General features: G+C 35.8%; 1 protein-coding gene across 12 annotated transcripts; it reads left to right on the forward strand.

Annotated features, from left to right (window-relative positions):
* The first annotated feature begins 1,214 nt into the window (after positions 1-1,214).
* On the forward strand, positions 1,215-13,841 carry LOC147613050 (respiratory burst oxidase homolog protein D-like). Of its 12 annotated transcripts, none has more exons than XR_015263345.1 (15): positions 1,215-2,352; positions 2,969-3,137; positions 3,475-3,523; positions 3,607-3,720; positions 4,389-4,811; positions 5,528-5,911; positions 6,039-6,137; positions 6,430-6,545; positions 6,946-7,051; positions 7,578-7,621; positions 7,766-7,923; positions 8,463-8,579; positions 9,554-9,682; positions 9,793-9,871; positions 10,011-10,476. XR_015263345.1 is itself a non-coding variant. In XM_086782348.1 (15 exons), the coding sequence occupies exons 1-15, from the start codon at positions 1,602-1,604 to the stop codon at positions 13,382-13,384; spliced, it is 2,793 nt and encodes a 930-aa protein (XP_086638474.1). In that variant the 5' UTR covers positions 1,215-1,601; the 3' UTR covers positions 13,385-13,841. The 12 variants fall into 12 exon arrangements, 4 of the variants coding, with proteins under 4 accessions (XP_086638474.1, XP_086638473.1, XP_086638475.1 ...); XR_015263344.1 differs by having other exon boundaries at positions 7,776-7,923; positions 8,452-8,579; XR_015263348.1 differs by having other exon boundaries at positions 6,946-7,022.
* The last annotated feature ends 251 nt before the right edge of the window (positions 13,842-14,092 follow it).

Raw genomic sequence — 14,092 nt, forward strand, 5'->3', positions numbered from 1 at the left:
AGTGTGTGAAGGTAAATGTGATTTAGTGTTTTAGCTAATGAATAATATAGTGTGTAAAGGTCAATGTGATTGCATTAGTGTTTCTTTTAGCTAATGAATAATCGTGTGTAAAGGTCAATGTGATTACATTAGTGTTAGCTAATGCACGAACAAGAAAGAAAAAATGTTATATTAAATGTCTCTAAAAGACACAATATTAGCTAATCGAATAATAGCGTGTTAAGGTCAATGAGATTACATTTGTGTTTCTTTTAGCTAATGAATACTATAGTGTGTAAAGGTGAAAGTGATTACATTAGTGTTTCTTTTAGTGCCTAATGAATAATATAGCGTGTAAAGGTAAAAGTGATTACATTAGTGTATCTTTTAGCTGATGAAGATGTGATAACATTAGTGCTTCTTTAATTTTACCTAATGTGAGTAATAGTGTGTTAAGGTGGAATGTTTTGTTTTGGAGACCTCAAGTGGGGGATAGGTAATGGTTCATGGGGGAGACAAGGAGCTCTCACTTTCTAGTGTAGAAATATCAATACAAAATGCCCAAAATATCACAAGCTAGCTCCTTCTACTATGTTGTATTGTAATGTGCATTATTGTAATGTGTTAACTCATCTAGCAAGGAGTGAATGTGTCTCTGGAAAGTAAAGGGGATCTAGGCCTCATGTCATTGTCTTTCATTTTTGCTATTAGAATAGTAGAGTCAAGTGTTCTCACCTTAAAGTCAGTAGGGACTTTTGGGCCTTGTAATTACTCGCCAAGTTTAAACTCCATTTGAATATGCCCTTCAAGTGTCATATCAAGTAATCAAACATGATTTTTAAAGTGTCATGATTATGCTAACACATTTACTTGTTAACTTATTAATAAACGGCTCCTCCTAATGACATGATTTATCTCAATGTTATTAATTAATCCTAATGGCCCCTAATGACATGATTTATCTCAATTTTTATCTTATGGAATAGTGTTAGCATATCCATTAATGGCCTCCAATAGCTTGAAGTTCCTATAATATAGACACATTGATAATTGCTTTGGTATGTTATGAAAACCCAACAGTCTAACAGACTCTTTTTAAATTACTTTGTTAGGTGGGAAGAAAACCCAAGAGTTTAACAGACTCTGTTAAATTACTTTATTACATCAGTAGCTCAAAGACACTATTGGTATAGTTATATACACTATCATAGAATAATACTTGAAAACATGAGAGTGAGGGATTTCACAATTATTAACATCATGAGGAGCTGTTACCTACACAATTATTATGAAGGAGGCTACAATGCCATGGTGTGGGGGAATCAAAAACCAAATCTCTCTCTCTCTCTTTGCTCCATCCACATCATGCAGAGCCCACCAAAGGCTTGGCCTCTCCTTCAACATAAGGCCTCCTACTCCTCCCACATTGCAGTAAGGCCTTGTGGAATCACCAAGGGGCCTTGCCTCTCATAGAACTACCCCTCCTTTGGACACCCCTTTGGAGTGTTATCCAGGGTAGAGTATTCATGAGAACTCCCAACTAGCCCTGTGCAATAGGTCTCTAACAAGGATTAGCGCCATCATTAGCACCTTCTAATCCTCATTAACAGCCCAATAACGCCATGGATGGCCAGATTAGCCATGGCATTACCTCGCAAGACAGCAATGCCATGGTTAATGACACCGCTAGGTTGGGGGAGGTAGAGCGAGAAGGCACTTCAGAGAGAGTGGTTTTGGAGGTGACTCTCAACGTGCATAAGGACTCCGTCACCCTGGCAAGCATAAGGCATTCATATAGCCTGTCATCCCAAGGCACAAATGCCATCGTCCAACCAGAGCACAGAGAGGTTAATTATCATGATCATGCACTTAATAATCATCATCATCCCCTAATTAACAGCCATGATCATCATGCATTCTCCATTGCAAGCACATCATCAAATTACTGTAATACTACCTCAAACTGGAAGAGATCCAAGAGCCTCACCTCTGCAACTAATAGGGTCATTAGGCACCATAATAATTACTCTAATTTGGAGCAATTATTTCAAGACAAGTTGAGGTTATCCAACAGCAATTCAGCCTCGAGGGTGGTGCCCTTCAATTATCCTTTCAATGCTGCTTCCAATCATGATAATGCTATTATTAGTATTAACAGTGGGGAGGTTAATGTTAATGATGGACAATTAGGGCCTGCAACTCTTGCCAAATCTGTGTCTAGAACTGAGCATGCTATGGATTGCCTCCGGTTTATCAACAAAGCTACTCATGAGAAGGACACCCAAGGGCTCTGGAGGGAGGTTGAGGAACGCTTCCACAAGCTTGCGACTCCAAATGGGCTCCTCTCTCGGAGCAATTTTGCCTCCTGCATAGGTCTCAAAAATCCTTGCCTTTACTCATTTTGCCTCAAGTTGCATTTATATTCCTTGCTTTTGTTTAATTTGTTGCTTTCTTTCATGCTTTTGTATGACTCGAATTATTATATCTTGCCTAATATTCCTTGCTTTTTGTTTAATTTGTTGCTTTCTTTTGTATGACTAATTATTATATCATGGGTTTGATTTATATTAGTTCCTCTTAACCTAGTTTTGCACTTCAAAAAATGTTACACTTCTTGCACAGGTTTGATAAACTTCTATTGCTTTGATTTCCAATTCATTAGTGCTCTTACATATATATATATATATATAAACACACACACATTTATTTTTTCTTCTTCTCCATTATCTCAGATAATATAATTGATGTTGAAGTCATAATATCCTAATCCATCCAAATAGTCCTTTGTTGAGAAATTGAAGCATGCCTTAGTTGACAAGTTATATTAGCCAGCTTGATTGTGAAACAATTGCAAGTACTAAATGAAATGTAATAATTACATTGACATCCAGAAGGCTTAAATGTCATGCTCAATATTGCAATAGTATTAATTGAATTCCATCAATTAATTAAATGTTTAACAATCATTTGTCAATCAATCTTGTTGCAGGGATGATGGAGTCCCAGGAGTTTGCTCTTGAGCTTCTAGATGCCTTAGCACGTCGCAGAAGAGGCCTAGAGAAGCACCCTTGCAATATCTCCAAAGAAGCCCTTCATGAATACTGGTTGCAAATCACAGACAAAAGCTTCCGCTCCAGAACCCAAATTTTCTTTGACTTGTGAGATTAATTGCTCTCCTGAAAATGAATGCAATAAGCTTAATTAAACTTATCTCATCTGCAATTGGATATATTAACCAAAGTATAAGTAAAATTCTAGTAGAATTAACTTAATTATCATTGCCATATTAATCTAACCACCTAGATTGTCTAAATGATCTAATCACCATTTGCATTTAAAAATCTGAGTATTTGAGGTGTACCCTATCTCATCACTATTATCATAAGAACAACTCAACCACCAGATTGACTGTCTAGATAATCTAATCACCATGTGGTACCAAATTAAACAGTTTAATTAATCTAATTGCCATCGGTATATTTTGTGATCCGGTAGATGTGACAAGGATGCAGATGGTCGCATAGCTGAGGATGAAGTTAAAGAGGTTAGTGTTTTTCTGGGTTATTTATTGCAAAAATCACGAGATTACAGCTAATTATCAATTATTTTCTTCTGCCATCAAGTCAGATAATTCTATTGAGTGCTTCAGCTAATAAGCTGTCCATTTTGAGAGAGCAAGCTGAGGAATATGCTGCTTTGATAATGGAGGAGCTTGATCATGGAAATCAAGGCTACATTGAGGTATAACTAATTAGATCAATAATATGATTAAGTTAATGTGTGATAACCTACCTAGATTAATTTGGCTGGATTAAAATTTCATTTTTCAGACTTCACTCTTCTTCTGTTTTGCATTTGGATTTTTGATACAAGAATTACTCATGATTTTTCAAGGCTGGTTGAATTTTTGTGAATGACGTAGTGAGTTCCTAATAATCAAAATTGCTTGATTTCTGCGAATAAAGCAGTGATTAAGTAGTGAATTAATGATAACTAATTGCCCAAAGATGGCTAATATTCGATAGTTAATTAATGACGATTAACCCGAAAATAATTGGTTGTTTTATGAAAATAAACTGCAAAAACAAAAACTAGTGGAACTGTGTAAGCAAGGATGAATTAGGCGGCTTTCAAAATTAGTAGAATCTTACTAATATTAATACTACGATGATCATGATTAGGATTATCATAATCATTGCTGTTACGACTATTATTATGATGATAATCATTCATTTCAGATTAAAAATTATGCTACTTTTAATAACGGTCGTCATCATATAAATATAACTGTCTTAATTACAACGGTAAGAATGATAATGAAGTTAAATGAACGCAGAATTATGATGATGATGATGATTAGTTTGAAATGAGTGGTGATTAAAACAAGGTTGGATGGTTGTGGGGTGCAGCTAGGGCAGCTAGAGGCGCTGTTCAGAGGGGGGTTTGGGAAGGAGGCGGCGGCGGCAGCTGCACAGAGCCATAGCCAGATGCTAATGATGGTGGCAAGCGCAAGCAAGAGGAGGTGGGGAGTGAAGGAGCTATGGAGGAGAGCAAGGTGGGTTGTGATGAACAATTGGCAAAGGCTGTGGGTGGTGGGCGTGTGGGTAGCCTTGATGGGTGCTCTTTTCACATGGAAGTTCATGCAGTACAAGAGCCGATCAGCAGCCCAAGTTATGGGATACTGCCTCTGCACAGCCAAGGGCGCCGCAGAGACTCTTAAGCTTAACATGGCGCTAATCCTCCTCCCTGTCTGTAGAAACACCATCACTTGGCTCCGCTCCACCTTCTTGGGATCCCTAATCCCCTTTGATGACAGCTTGAACTTCCACAAGGCAAGCTTTAATCCTTCATCCCTCGTTGTTTGTATATAATTCATCATTATTTATGTCACTCAATTTTCCACTAGCTTGCCTTCACCTTAATTATTATTAATATTTTTTGGCTACACCCACATGTGTGTGCGTGCATGCACATGCACATGCACATAGGTATGTGCTTCCGCTATGCACTCGCGCGCCCACACACACACACACACAACCCTACTCACAAGAACTAGATTTTCTCTGATTTCCTTCAACTTTGGTTTGTCTCCATTAAAAGAGTAAGCTGTGCACCTATGTGCTTCCGCTATGCACGCGCGCGCGCGCGCGCGCACACACACACCCAACCCTACTCACAAGAACTAGATTTTCTCTGATTTCCTTCAACTTTGGTTTGTCTCCATTAAAAGAGTAAGCTCTAATGCTCTAATGACAAGCACATGGATTAAAAGTAAACCCTAATGGTATATTGCTAACTCCACGCACGCCCACATGCCCATGCGCATGCATGCACACACACACAACCCTACTCAAGAACTAGATTTTCTTTGATTTCCTTTAGCTTTGTTTTGTCTCCATTTAAAAGATTTTAGAGTAAGCTCTAATGACAAGTAGCATAGTTAAAAGTAAAGCCTAATGCTATATTGCTAAGTGGTTTATATTTAACTCTAATAATATCTTGCTAGTAGTTGTCCTTCATTTTGTTGCTAATTGTCTTGATTGTGCAGCTAATTGCAGGGGCTATATTATTTGGGGTGATGTTGCATGGGGGGATACACCTATCATGTGATTTTACAAGGATTGCAAGGGCTGATGAGGAACAATTCAAGGCAAGCTTGGGCACATATTTCCAACACAAGCCTTCTTACAGGGAGCTAATGATGACTCCTGAGGTGCTAGCAGGTGTGCTAATGGTAGTGTTAATGTCCATAGCTTTTCTTCTCGCCATGCGAGTATTCCGGCGGGATGGTGTAAAGTTGCCATGGCCACTACATAGACTAACAGGCTTCAATGCCTTTTGGTACTCCCACCACCTCTTCATCTTAGTGTATGCCCTCCTGATCTACCACTGCCTTAACCTCTTCTTCGCCCACCATTGGAGAGAGAAGACTGTAAGAACTTTCAATACTTTCACTTTAACACCACTAATCTCTTCTAAATCTAATCATTCTTCAAGGTATTCATGTTGCTAAGTTCCTAACCCAACATCTTTGATTGTTGCATAAATTATCATTTTAGACTTTGACCTACATCAGCATCCCCCTCCTCATGTATATTGGGGAAAGGACTTTGAGAGCATTTAGATCTACTCAACTACATAGAGTGGATGTAATAAAGGTGGGTGCCTTAAACGATATTTTATCCCTTTCATTATTATGTTACATTAATATTATCTTAGATGTTGCCTTATGTTTCTCTACACTAAACACATCATGTGTTTACTCCAATGGAGGGGCATATTGTCTTAGTGTTTTATCCATACTACCATGTAGAACTTGTTAAGGAGTATAATTCCTAATCTTAATCTCAGAGTATCTCAATCTTAGGAGCATGTGAGCATATGCTTTAAATCTTCATCTAACTAAACCAAGTCTACTTAGACATATTGTTTCTGGCATTGAATGACCAGGCTGAAACCTACCATGGCGATGTGCTAGGGCTTTACATGACTAAGCCCCTCGGGTTCAGTTATAGAAGTGGGATGTACATTTTCTTAAGGTGCCCAAATGTCTCCTCCTTTGAGTGGTAAGCAATATATTATAATCTTAGCAAATGCATGGTTGATTTAATGATTTATGGATTTCGTGTGTGTGTGTGTGTGTGTGTGTGTGTGTGTGTGTGTGTGTTGGTGTGTGTGTGTGTGTGTGTGTGTGTGAGAGAGAGAGAGAGAGAGAGAGAGAGAGAGAGAGAGAGAGAGAGAAAGAGAGAGAAGCTTAGTCTCCTCTAAGGTTGATGCTGCAATATTATAAGTATATTAGCAAATGCATAGCAGTTGTTTGTGAGCGAAGCAACACTAGAGTAGCTAAAGTTAGTGTTGTGTTAGCGATAATCATTTAGGAAATGCATGATTGATTAGCTAATGAAAAAAAACTAAGACAATAGTTAAACCTGATTGGCTTTACATTAGTGTTGTGCAATGATGTAGGCACCCTTTTTCTCTCACATCAGCACCTGGAGACAATCATTTAAGTGTGCATGTTCGGGCATGTGGTGATTGGACAAGTGAGTTGATGAGAGTTTTCTCTCAAGTGGTAAGTAGAGGGCTAATGGTTAGGCCTACAACCTACCTATAGGGCTAAGGGTGCCATTCCATTTTCAAAGTTGTATCAATGAAGCCCTTTTTAATAACTCATCTTTACACCTTTAAAAAAATTCCCTTGACGTTTGCACTTAAAGGACTTTGAAATCGGTTATGAAAATCTATAAAATCTTAGTAAATTCTAAAGGACTACCATCAATTCCATCAAATGAGAGTTTTTCACTATTTGACGAGGGACCTTTCAACATCATGGCCTTCAAAGTTGTTGGAGGAGAGTGGTAAAGGTCAACCTTATTTTATTATAACCAAAACAGATTAGAAAAGTATAACTTGTTATAGGATCAATATAGCACATTCAATTGGGAGAAATCTAATATAGAACATTCAATTGGAGAAATCTAACCTTCGACTATCACTATCGCATTAAATTCATTAAATTGGAGAAATTAGCCAATACCACATCTAATAACATGTACATTAAATTGGAGAAATTATCTAACCTTCAATTGTGGTTGTAGGTGCCAATGCATAAGAACGATGAAGAGGAGGCTCACGTGAAGAGGTAATATAGTTCAAAAGGAATTCAAAGTAGAATATAAGCTCATGAAAACTTCAATTAATTAATGTGTTTTTTTGAAATATAACAATGGTTATTAGATTGTTTTGCTTGTCAAAATTTATAGTAACCTAGAATTTTGTCTCTAAGAAATTATCAGGTTTCCAAGGCTTCTAGTAGATGGGCCTTATGGGGCACCTGCTCAGGATTACAAGAAATATGATGTAATGCTTTTAGTGGGGCTTGGTATTGGAGCCACTCCATTCATTAGCATCCTCAAAGACCTTGTGAATGACTTGAAATCACAGGTGATCAATGTTATCTCCTTTTAAAAAAAATGATGTTTCCTTTTCAAATAAATTAAAAAAGATGACGATACTTAGTGATCAATGTTTTCTTCTTCTTAAAAAAAATGTGAATGATGTTTCCTTTTCAAATAAATTAGAAAAGATGATAATTAGTGAATAAGTTAAATATATAACTAGTAATAGTTATTGTGTGGTTATTTGTTATTTTGTCCTACCTATAGAAAATCTGTGATTAGGAAAATCACTAACAGTTATTGTGTTCTATAGAAAATCTATTAGTAGTAGTTATTGTGGTTATTTTGTCCTATAGAAAATCTATTAGTAATAGTTATTGTGGTTATTTTTTCCTATAATAGAAAATCTGTTAGTGATTAAGGAAAAAATGTATGTTTAGTTATGTAATTGGGAAAAGCTATGAGTGGATTTTTTTCATTTAAATAGAAAAATTAACATTAAGTAGGAAAAAGAATTTTCATGTATTTATAGGCAAAAAGGAAAAAAAGCTAATTGGTATAATAATCTAATCAGTATTTGTGCAGGGTGAAGATAAATTAAAAAAATCTCGGAATGTATATTTCTACTGGGTGACGAGAGAGCAGAGCTCTTTTGAGTGGTTCAAGGAAGTGATGAACGAAGTGGCTGAAATCGACAAAAAGGTGATAAATACCATTAAAAAAATTAAAGATCTATAATTAATACCAATCAGCTTTTAAAAAAACTCAATAATTACTAATAATTACTAATATTAAAAAAATTAAAGATCTATAATTAATACCAATCAGCTTTTAAAAAAACTCAATAATTACTAATATTTACTCATACATATTAATTATCCCACCTCGATTATGTACTATGTAATTTAAAATCTCCTTAGTATTAATTAATCATCCATTTTTTATAAATATATATGTATAATAGTTACTACTAGTTAATTATAAATATATTTTAGCCAGCTTATGCACTTTAAAATCTCTTAATGTTGTAAAATAATTACTAATAGTTAATCTTAAATACGAATTATCCAAACTCAATTATGTATATGTTAGCCCAAACTTGTGAATATGAATTATTGGTACTGAGTATTAATTATTCATACTGAATAAATAATTCTTTTTCTTGTAAATACGTATTATATAAAGGATGGTTATAGTTATTTATGCTGAGTAAATAATTATCCAAACTCAATTATGTAATTGCTAGCCCAGCTCTGCTAATTTGATTAAACTTGTGAATATTAATTGAGCAAATTTGATTAAACTTGTGAATATTAATTGAGCAAATTTGATTGAACTTGTGAATGTTAATTATTGGTACTGAGGATTAAATAATTCTTACTGTTGCAAGATATAAAAGGATGGTTGAATTAATCTCTTGGTTGAAATAATTAAGGGTAAATCTAATGATTTATACTGAGTAGGTGATTCTATGTCTTGTAAAATAAGTATGTATATATATATATATAAAAATGATGATTAATTTCTTGATTGGAATAATTATGGGTATGTATGTATAAAAAAGGATGATTAATTTCTTGATTGGGATAAGTATGGGTTTGTATGTATAAAAAAGGATGATTAATTTCTTGATTAGAAGAATTATGGGTAATCTCGTGATAAATAATGGCATGCAGGCAACGATTGAGATGCACAATCACTTGACGAGTGTGTATGAGGAGGGCGATGCGCGATCGGCTCTGATAACTATGGTGCAAGCGCTCCACCATGCGAGAAACGGCGTAGACATTGTCTCTGGAACAAGGGTACAAATTAATAATACAGTAATCTTGCTTAATCGTCCTCCTTAATCCCGTTCTTCTTCTTCTTAATCTCTCTCTCTCTCTCTCTCTCTTAATCCATAATCTTAATGCAGGTCCGCACGCATTTCGCCAGACCCAACTGGCGTAAGGTCTTCGCTCGGCTTGCAGCCAGGCACCCTGCTGCAACCATTGGTAATCACCAATTAATTATAATTCAAGTCATGATAATTGATCATTATCAACCCAACAATAACTTATTATCAACGCAATCTCTTTGCACGCTCAGGCTTAATCAGGCTCCTAATTAAACGCTAATCCATCACTCATGCAGGTGTATTCTACTGCGGACCCGCTGTTCTTACCAGAGAATTGGCTTCCCTCTCCTTCAAATTCACTCAAACTTCTAGAACCAAGTTTGAGTTCCACAAAGAGAACTTCTAATTAATTAATTAGGCCTACATCAGAGCTAAAGACTGATAGAATTATGCATTAATTAAGACAACTTATCGCCTAAACGAGAGTCGATAATTACAAACAGCATTGAAAGTCCATGTAATAAAAGACGGCGTTCTAGTATTCCTATTTTTTGAGCAAATGAGGTTACACTCTAAGCATTTCTTGCTTAGCGTGCTAAAATCACTTAAATTGGTTCCTAATCACGTTATTAGGTGTGAGACAAATGCATGCCAACAAACATTCATATTGTGTCTCAAGGTCACCTAACACACGAAAATCATTGCTTTGATAAATTGACATACCATCCTATTTCTAACTAATAAGATTGCTTTTTCAGCACATTTTTTTGCATGCTTATTTGCACGTGTGGTCACACGTTTTACCACCATCACACACGTACTAGTGCAATATGTGACGTGCTACTATACTAATGTATCTTTCCTTCATCTTTATAATTTAAAAAAATTTGCTCACCTAAGAGCATTTCCTCCAAGGGCCAAGTCTTCAAAGAGAGGCTCTCTTTCACCACAAAAACATGGTAGCAAAGTTACTTCCTCACCCACTTGAGAAAGTGGCACCCAACCACAAGCCACCCAATCTTGAGATGGTGGCTCCACAAGAGGAATTGCTTCTGAAGCCTCCCTAAGCTAAAGGCCATCATACATGTACTTGTCCAATAGGTGCAAGCTTGCAAATCCAAGCTCTTGTCCATAAAGTTCAAAATTAACATCATTTAGACACACAAGTGTCACTCACCCACTAGATCAGCACTATCTTAGATCAGCACTCACCCACTAGATCAGCACTATCTTAGATCAGCACTCACCCACTAGATCAGCACTATCTTAGAAATCTAAAAAGGATCGACAAGGATGTGTGAGCCTTGAGATGGGCTCAAAATTTGTATATATGCCTTTAAATCCCCCTTGTTTGTTTGTAAGTTTTAAGACAACCCTCCACGCTTCATCTTGTAAGAAGGATCTCTCTCTCTTCCCATACTCAAACTATACTTGAGTATGGGAAGCCCTTACACACAAAATTGTGCCAAGGCGGACGAATCTACAACTCGCAAGAGAAAGTGGAAAAAGGAAAGGGGGAAGGGGTGCAAGGGCTTCCCATACTTAGGTATAGTTTGACCATAGTACCAAACCTTAGTATTAGTTAATGTCTCCATAGAGGTATTATAAAAATATAGAGTAAATGGTGTATTAAAACACAATACCACCTATCTAAATATTTTATATGAAACTTGATCATTGAAATATAGAGTAAATGGTGTATTAAATTACAATCTACTACTTGTCTAAATATTTTCTAGTGAAACTTGATTATTGAATAAGCATATTTTTCTTTATAGAAAAATGGAGGTGTAGCTAACCTATCTAAAGGTCATGGACTTTGCCTTGTTTTATTAGCTTAGAGGCTTAGAGGATACTTGAATGAGCAAATAATGCATTTTAAGGAGCTCATGCTACAATTAATTTCAAGAGAGAATGTATAATTTTAGATTTTAAAAAGAATATGGAAGTATCTCTTAGAAAAGTGGAAGGCAAAGATAGAAGTAATAAAATAAGCCCTTTGATATGGAAGGTGAAACTTAATCTTTATTTTTATACTCGCTCAATTTTAAAAATAAAGAGGCCCGCAAATATCAATAAGTCAAGGTTGTATAGAAACTCTCATCTTTTGCAAGAAAGAAAACTCAAGTAAAAGTGGGGAAAAGTATAAACACTACATTTAAAATTTTATTGGATTATCATATGATGGTTATCAAACCTGATAAGTGTAAATTGGACATACCATATATCAAGGTTTTATAGAAATTCTCATCTTTGTAAGAACGAAAACTCAAGTAAAAGTGGGAAAAAGTATATAAGAAAACTTGGTAGCTTAGATGGGAGTCACAAGAAAACATGCTATAGATGTAAACATTTTGTGTAAATCATGAAAGAAGTTCCTATAATCATGCCTAGCCCCTAGATTGCATGAAAAATAGATAAAATTGGTAATGTCTCAATAAATGCAAATTATTGACATCAAAGTATGCATGAATATTAGCCTACTTGTGAGGTTCTTAGAGATTAGAAAAGTGTGTTCCTTAATTAGTATTTATCTATCTTTGATCTAATGTTCTTTTAATAATCCAACTATTAGGCTATGTTCTCTATTTAAGCTGTGAGGCAATGCACACTATTTAAGCTATTTGGTCCCCATACATTCCCAACTTGAAATATAATTCATAAATTTTTTGATGATATGCTTTGATTGAGATGTTTTAACTACAAACATAGAGTTCTTTAAGCTTACACACATTGACAACATTGATTGTGACTTTAAAGAGTGATGAATTTAGAGTGACAACATTGACTGGTGACTTTAAAGAGTGATGAATTAAGGATCTAATTGGGTAGTGACAATTGAAGGGTGCTTCCATGATGATTCTTGCAAGGGATACCACTCACATCATGACACCACTAACAAAGATGTAATCTTAAACTCTATTGATTATAATTAAAAGAGTTAAGCTATTAACTTTAAATTATGATAGGTAAAAGCATGGTTAGGTGGTCCAAAAAGGAGTGTTATTGACATTGCTTTGTCAAGTGGTGTGACAACTCATTTTTTCCCTAAAAATATGAATAGAAAAAGATATTTAATAATAACAACCAATTCTTAAATCTAATGATGAAAAGGTTGTGTGCATTTTTAGCTGAGTGGAGCGTGATGGCATTACTGCTTGGGAGAACACCCATCGCGTTACTACTTGGGCTCTCTCTCTCTCTCTCTCTCTCTCTCTCTCTCTCTCTCTCATCCTAGTATGAATGTTGAAGGGCATACAGAGGTGCAACCAAGTAGAGGCAAGGTCAATGTTTTTCTACTAGTATTGTCACCTCTCGAGGGGTGCACTACTAAGAAACCCTATGTATCACGTGCGTGCAAGGGGTATTAAAAAAACCCCTTACCTACTATGAATATTTCATGAATAAAATGACCCCTTTTTCTTTATAGAATTACGGGTTTGTTTTCAAAATCAATTAAAAAAATCCCTTCTGTAAATGTATTTCTATAAATTTATCTTAAAATTTTGAATTAGAACACCCCTTCATTTGAACTCACATGCTATACTTAAATTTTTTTAAGTAACCCCCTAAGTGTCACCTCATATCTATATGGATGTTGATAGGCATGCAGAGGTGCAAGAAAATGGAGGCAGAGTCGTTCTTGGGCACGAAGGCACTCAGAAAATGAAGGAGTATTGGGCGCTACTGCAAAGCAAAGAAAGCATCAACAAAAAGCTAAGGAGAAGCATTTTGTTGAGATGAGAACAGGACCATGGATGAGAAGAAAAGAAAGAGGATTTGCAAGATTATAGCCAACTCATGGTTTGAACAAACAAAGGGTCTCAACAAAGCTACAAGAAAAGAAATGTTTGAAGAACTCCTCCATCACTTCAATTTATGGGATGTTCCACCTCAACAAATGGGTTGTGAAAGAGCTCTGCTAGCCAACATTCACAACACTTTGGTGCAGGTGAAAGTGCCACAGTCAAAGGATGAGATCTTCTTGAAGAAGGCCTCTCTAATGATGGTTCTAAAAAGGATCGACAAGGATGTTCCAGCGAGATGGGCTCAAAATTTGTAGACATGCCTTTAAAGCCCCCTTGTTTGTTTACAAGTTTTAAGACAACCCTCCACACTTTGTCTTATAAGAAGGATCTGGATCTCCCTCTCTCTCTCTCTCTCTCTCTCTCTATATATATATATATATATATATATATATATATATATATATATATATATATATATATTCCACACAAAATTGTGCCTAGGTAACATCTATAGCCAACAAGAGCAAGTGGAAAAAAGGAAAAGGGGAAGGAGTGTAAGGACTTCCCATACTCAATTATAGTTTGACAATAGTACCAAGCCTTACTAAATATTAGTTTGAAAAGGAAAA

The sequence above is a fragment of the Cibotium barometz genome, chromosome 44 (assembly GCF_041138505.1).
Source record: "Cibotium barometz isolate CiBa-2024 chromosome 44, ASM4113850v1, whole genome shotgun sequence".
NCBI lineage: Eukaryota > Viridiplantae > Streptophyta > Polypodiopsida > Cyatheales > Cibotiaceae > Cibotium > Cibotium barometz.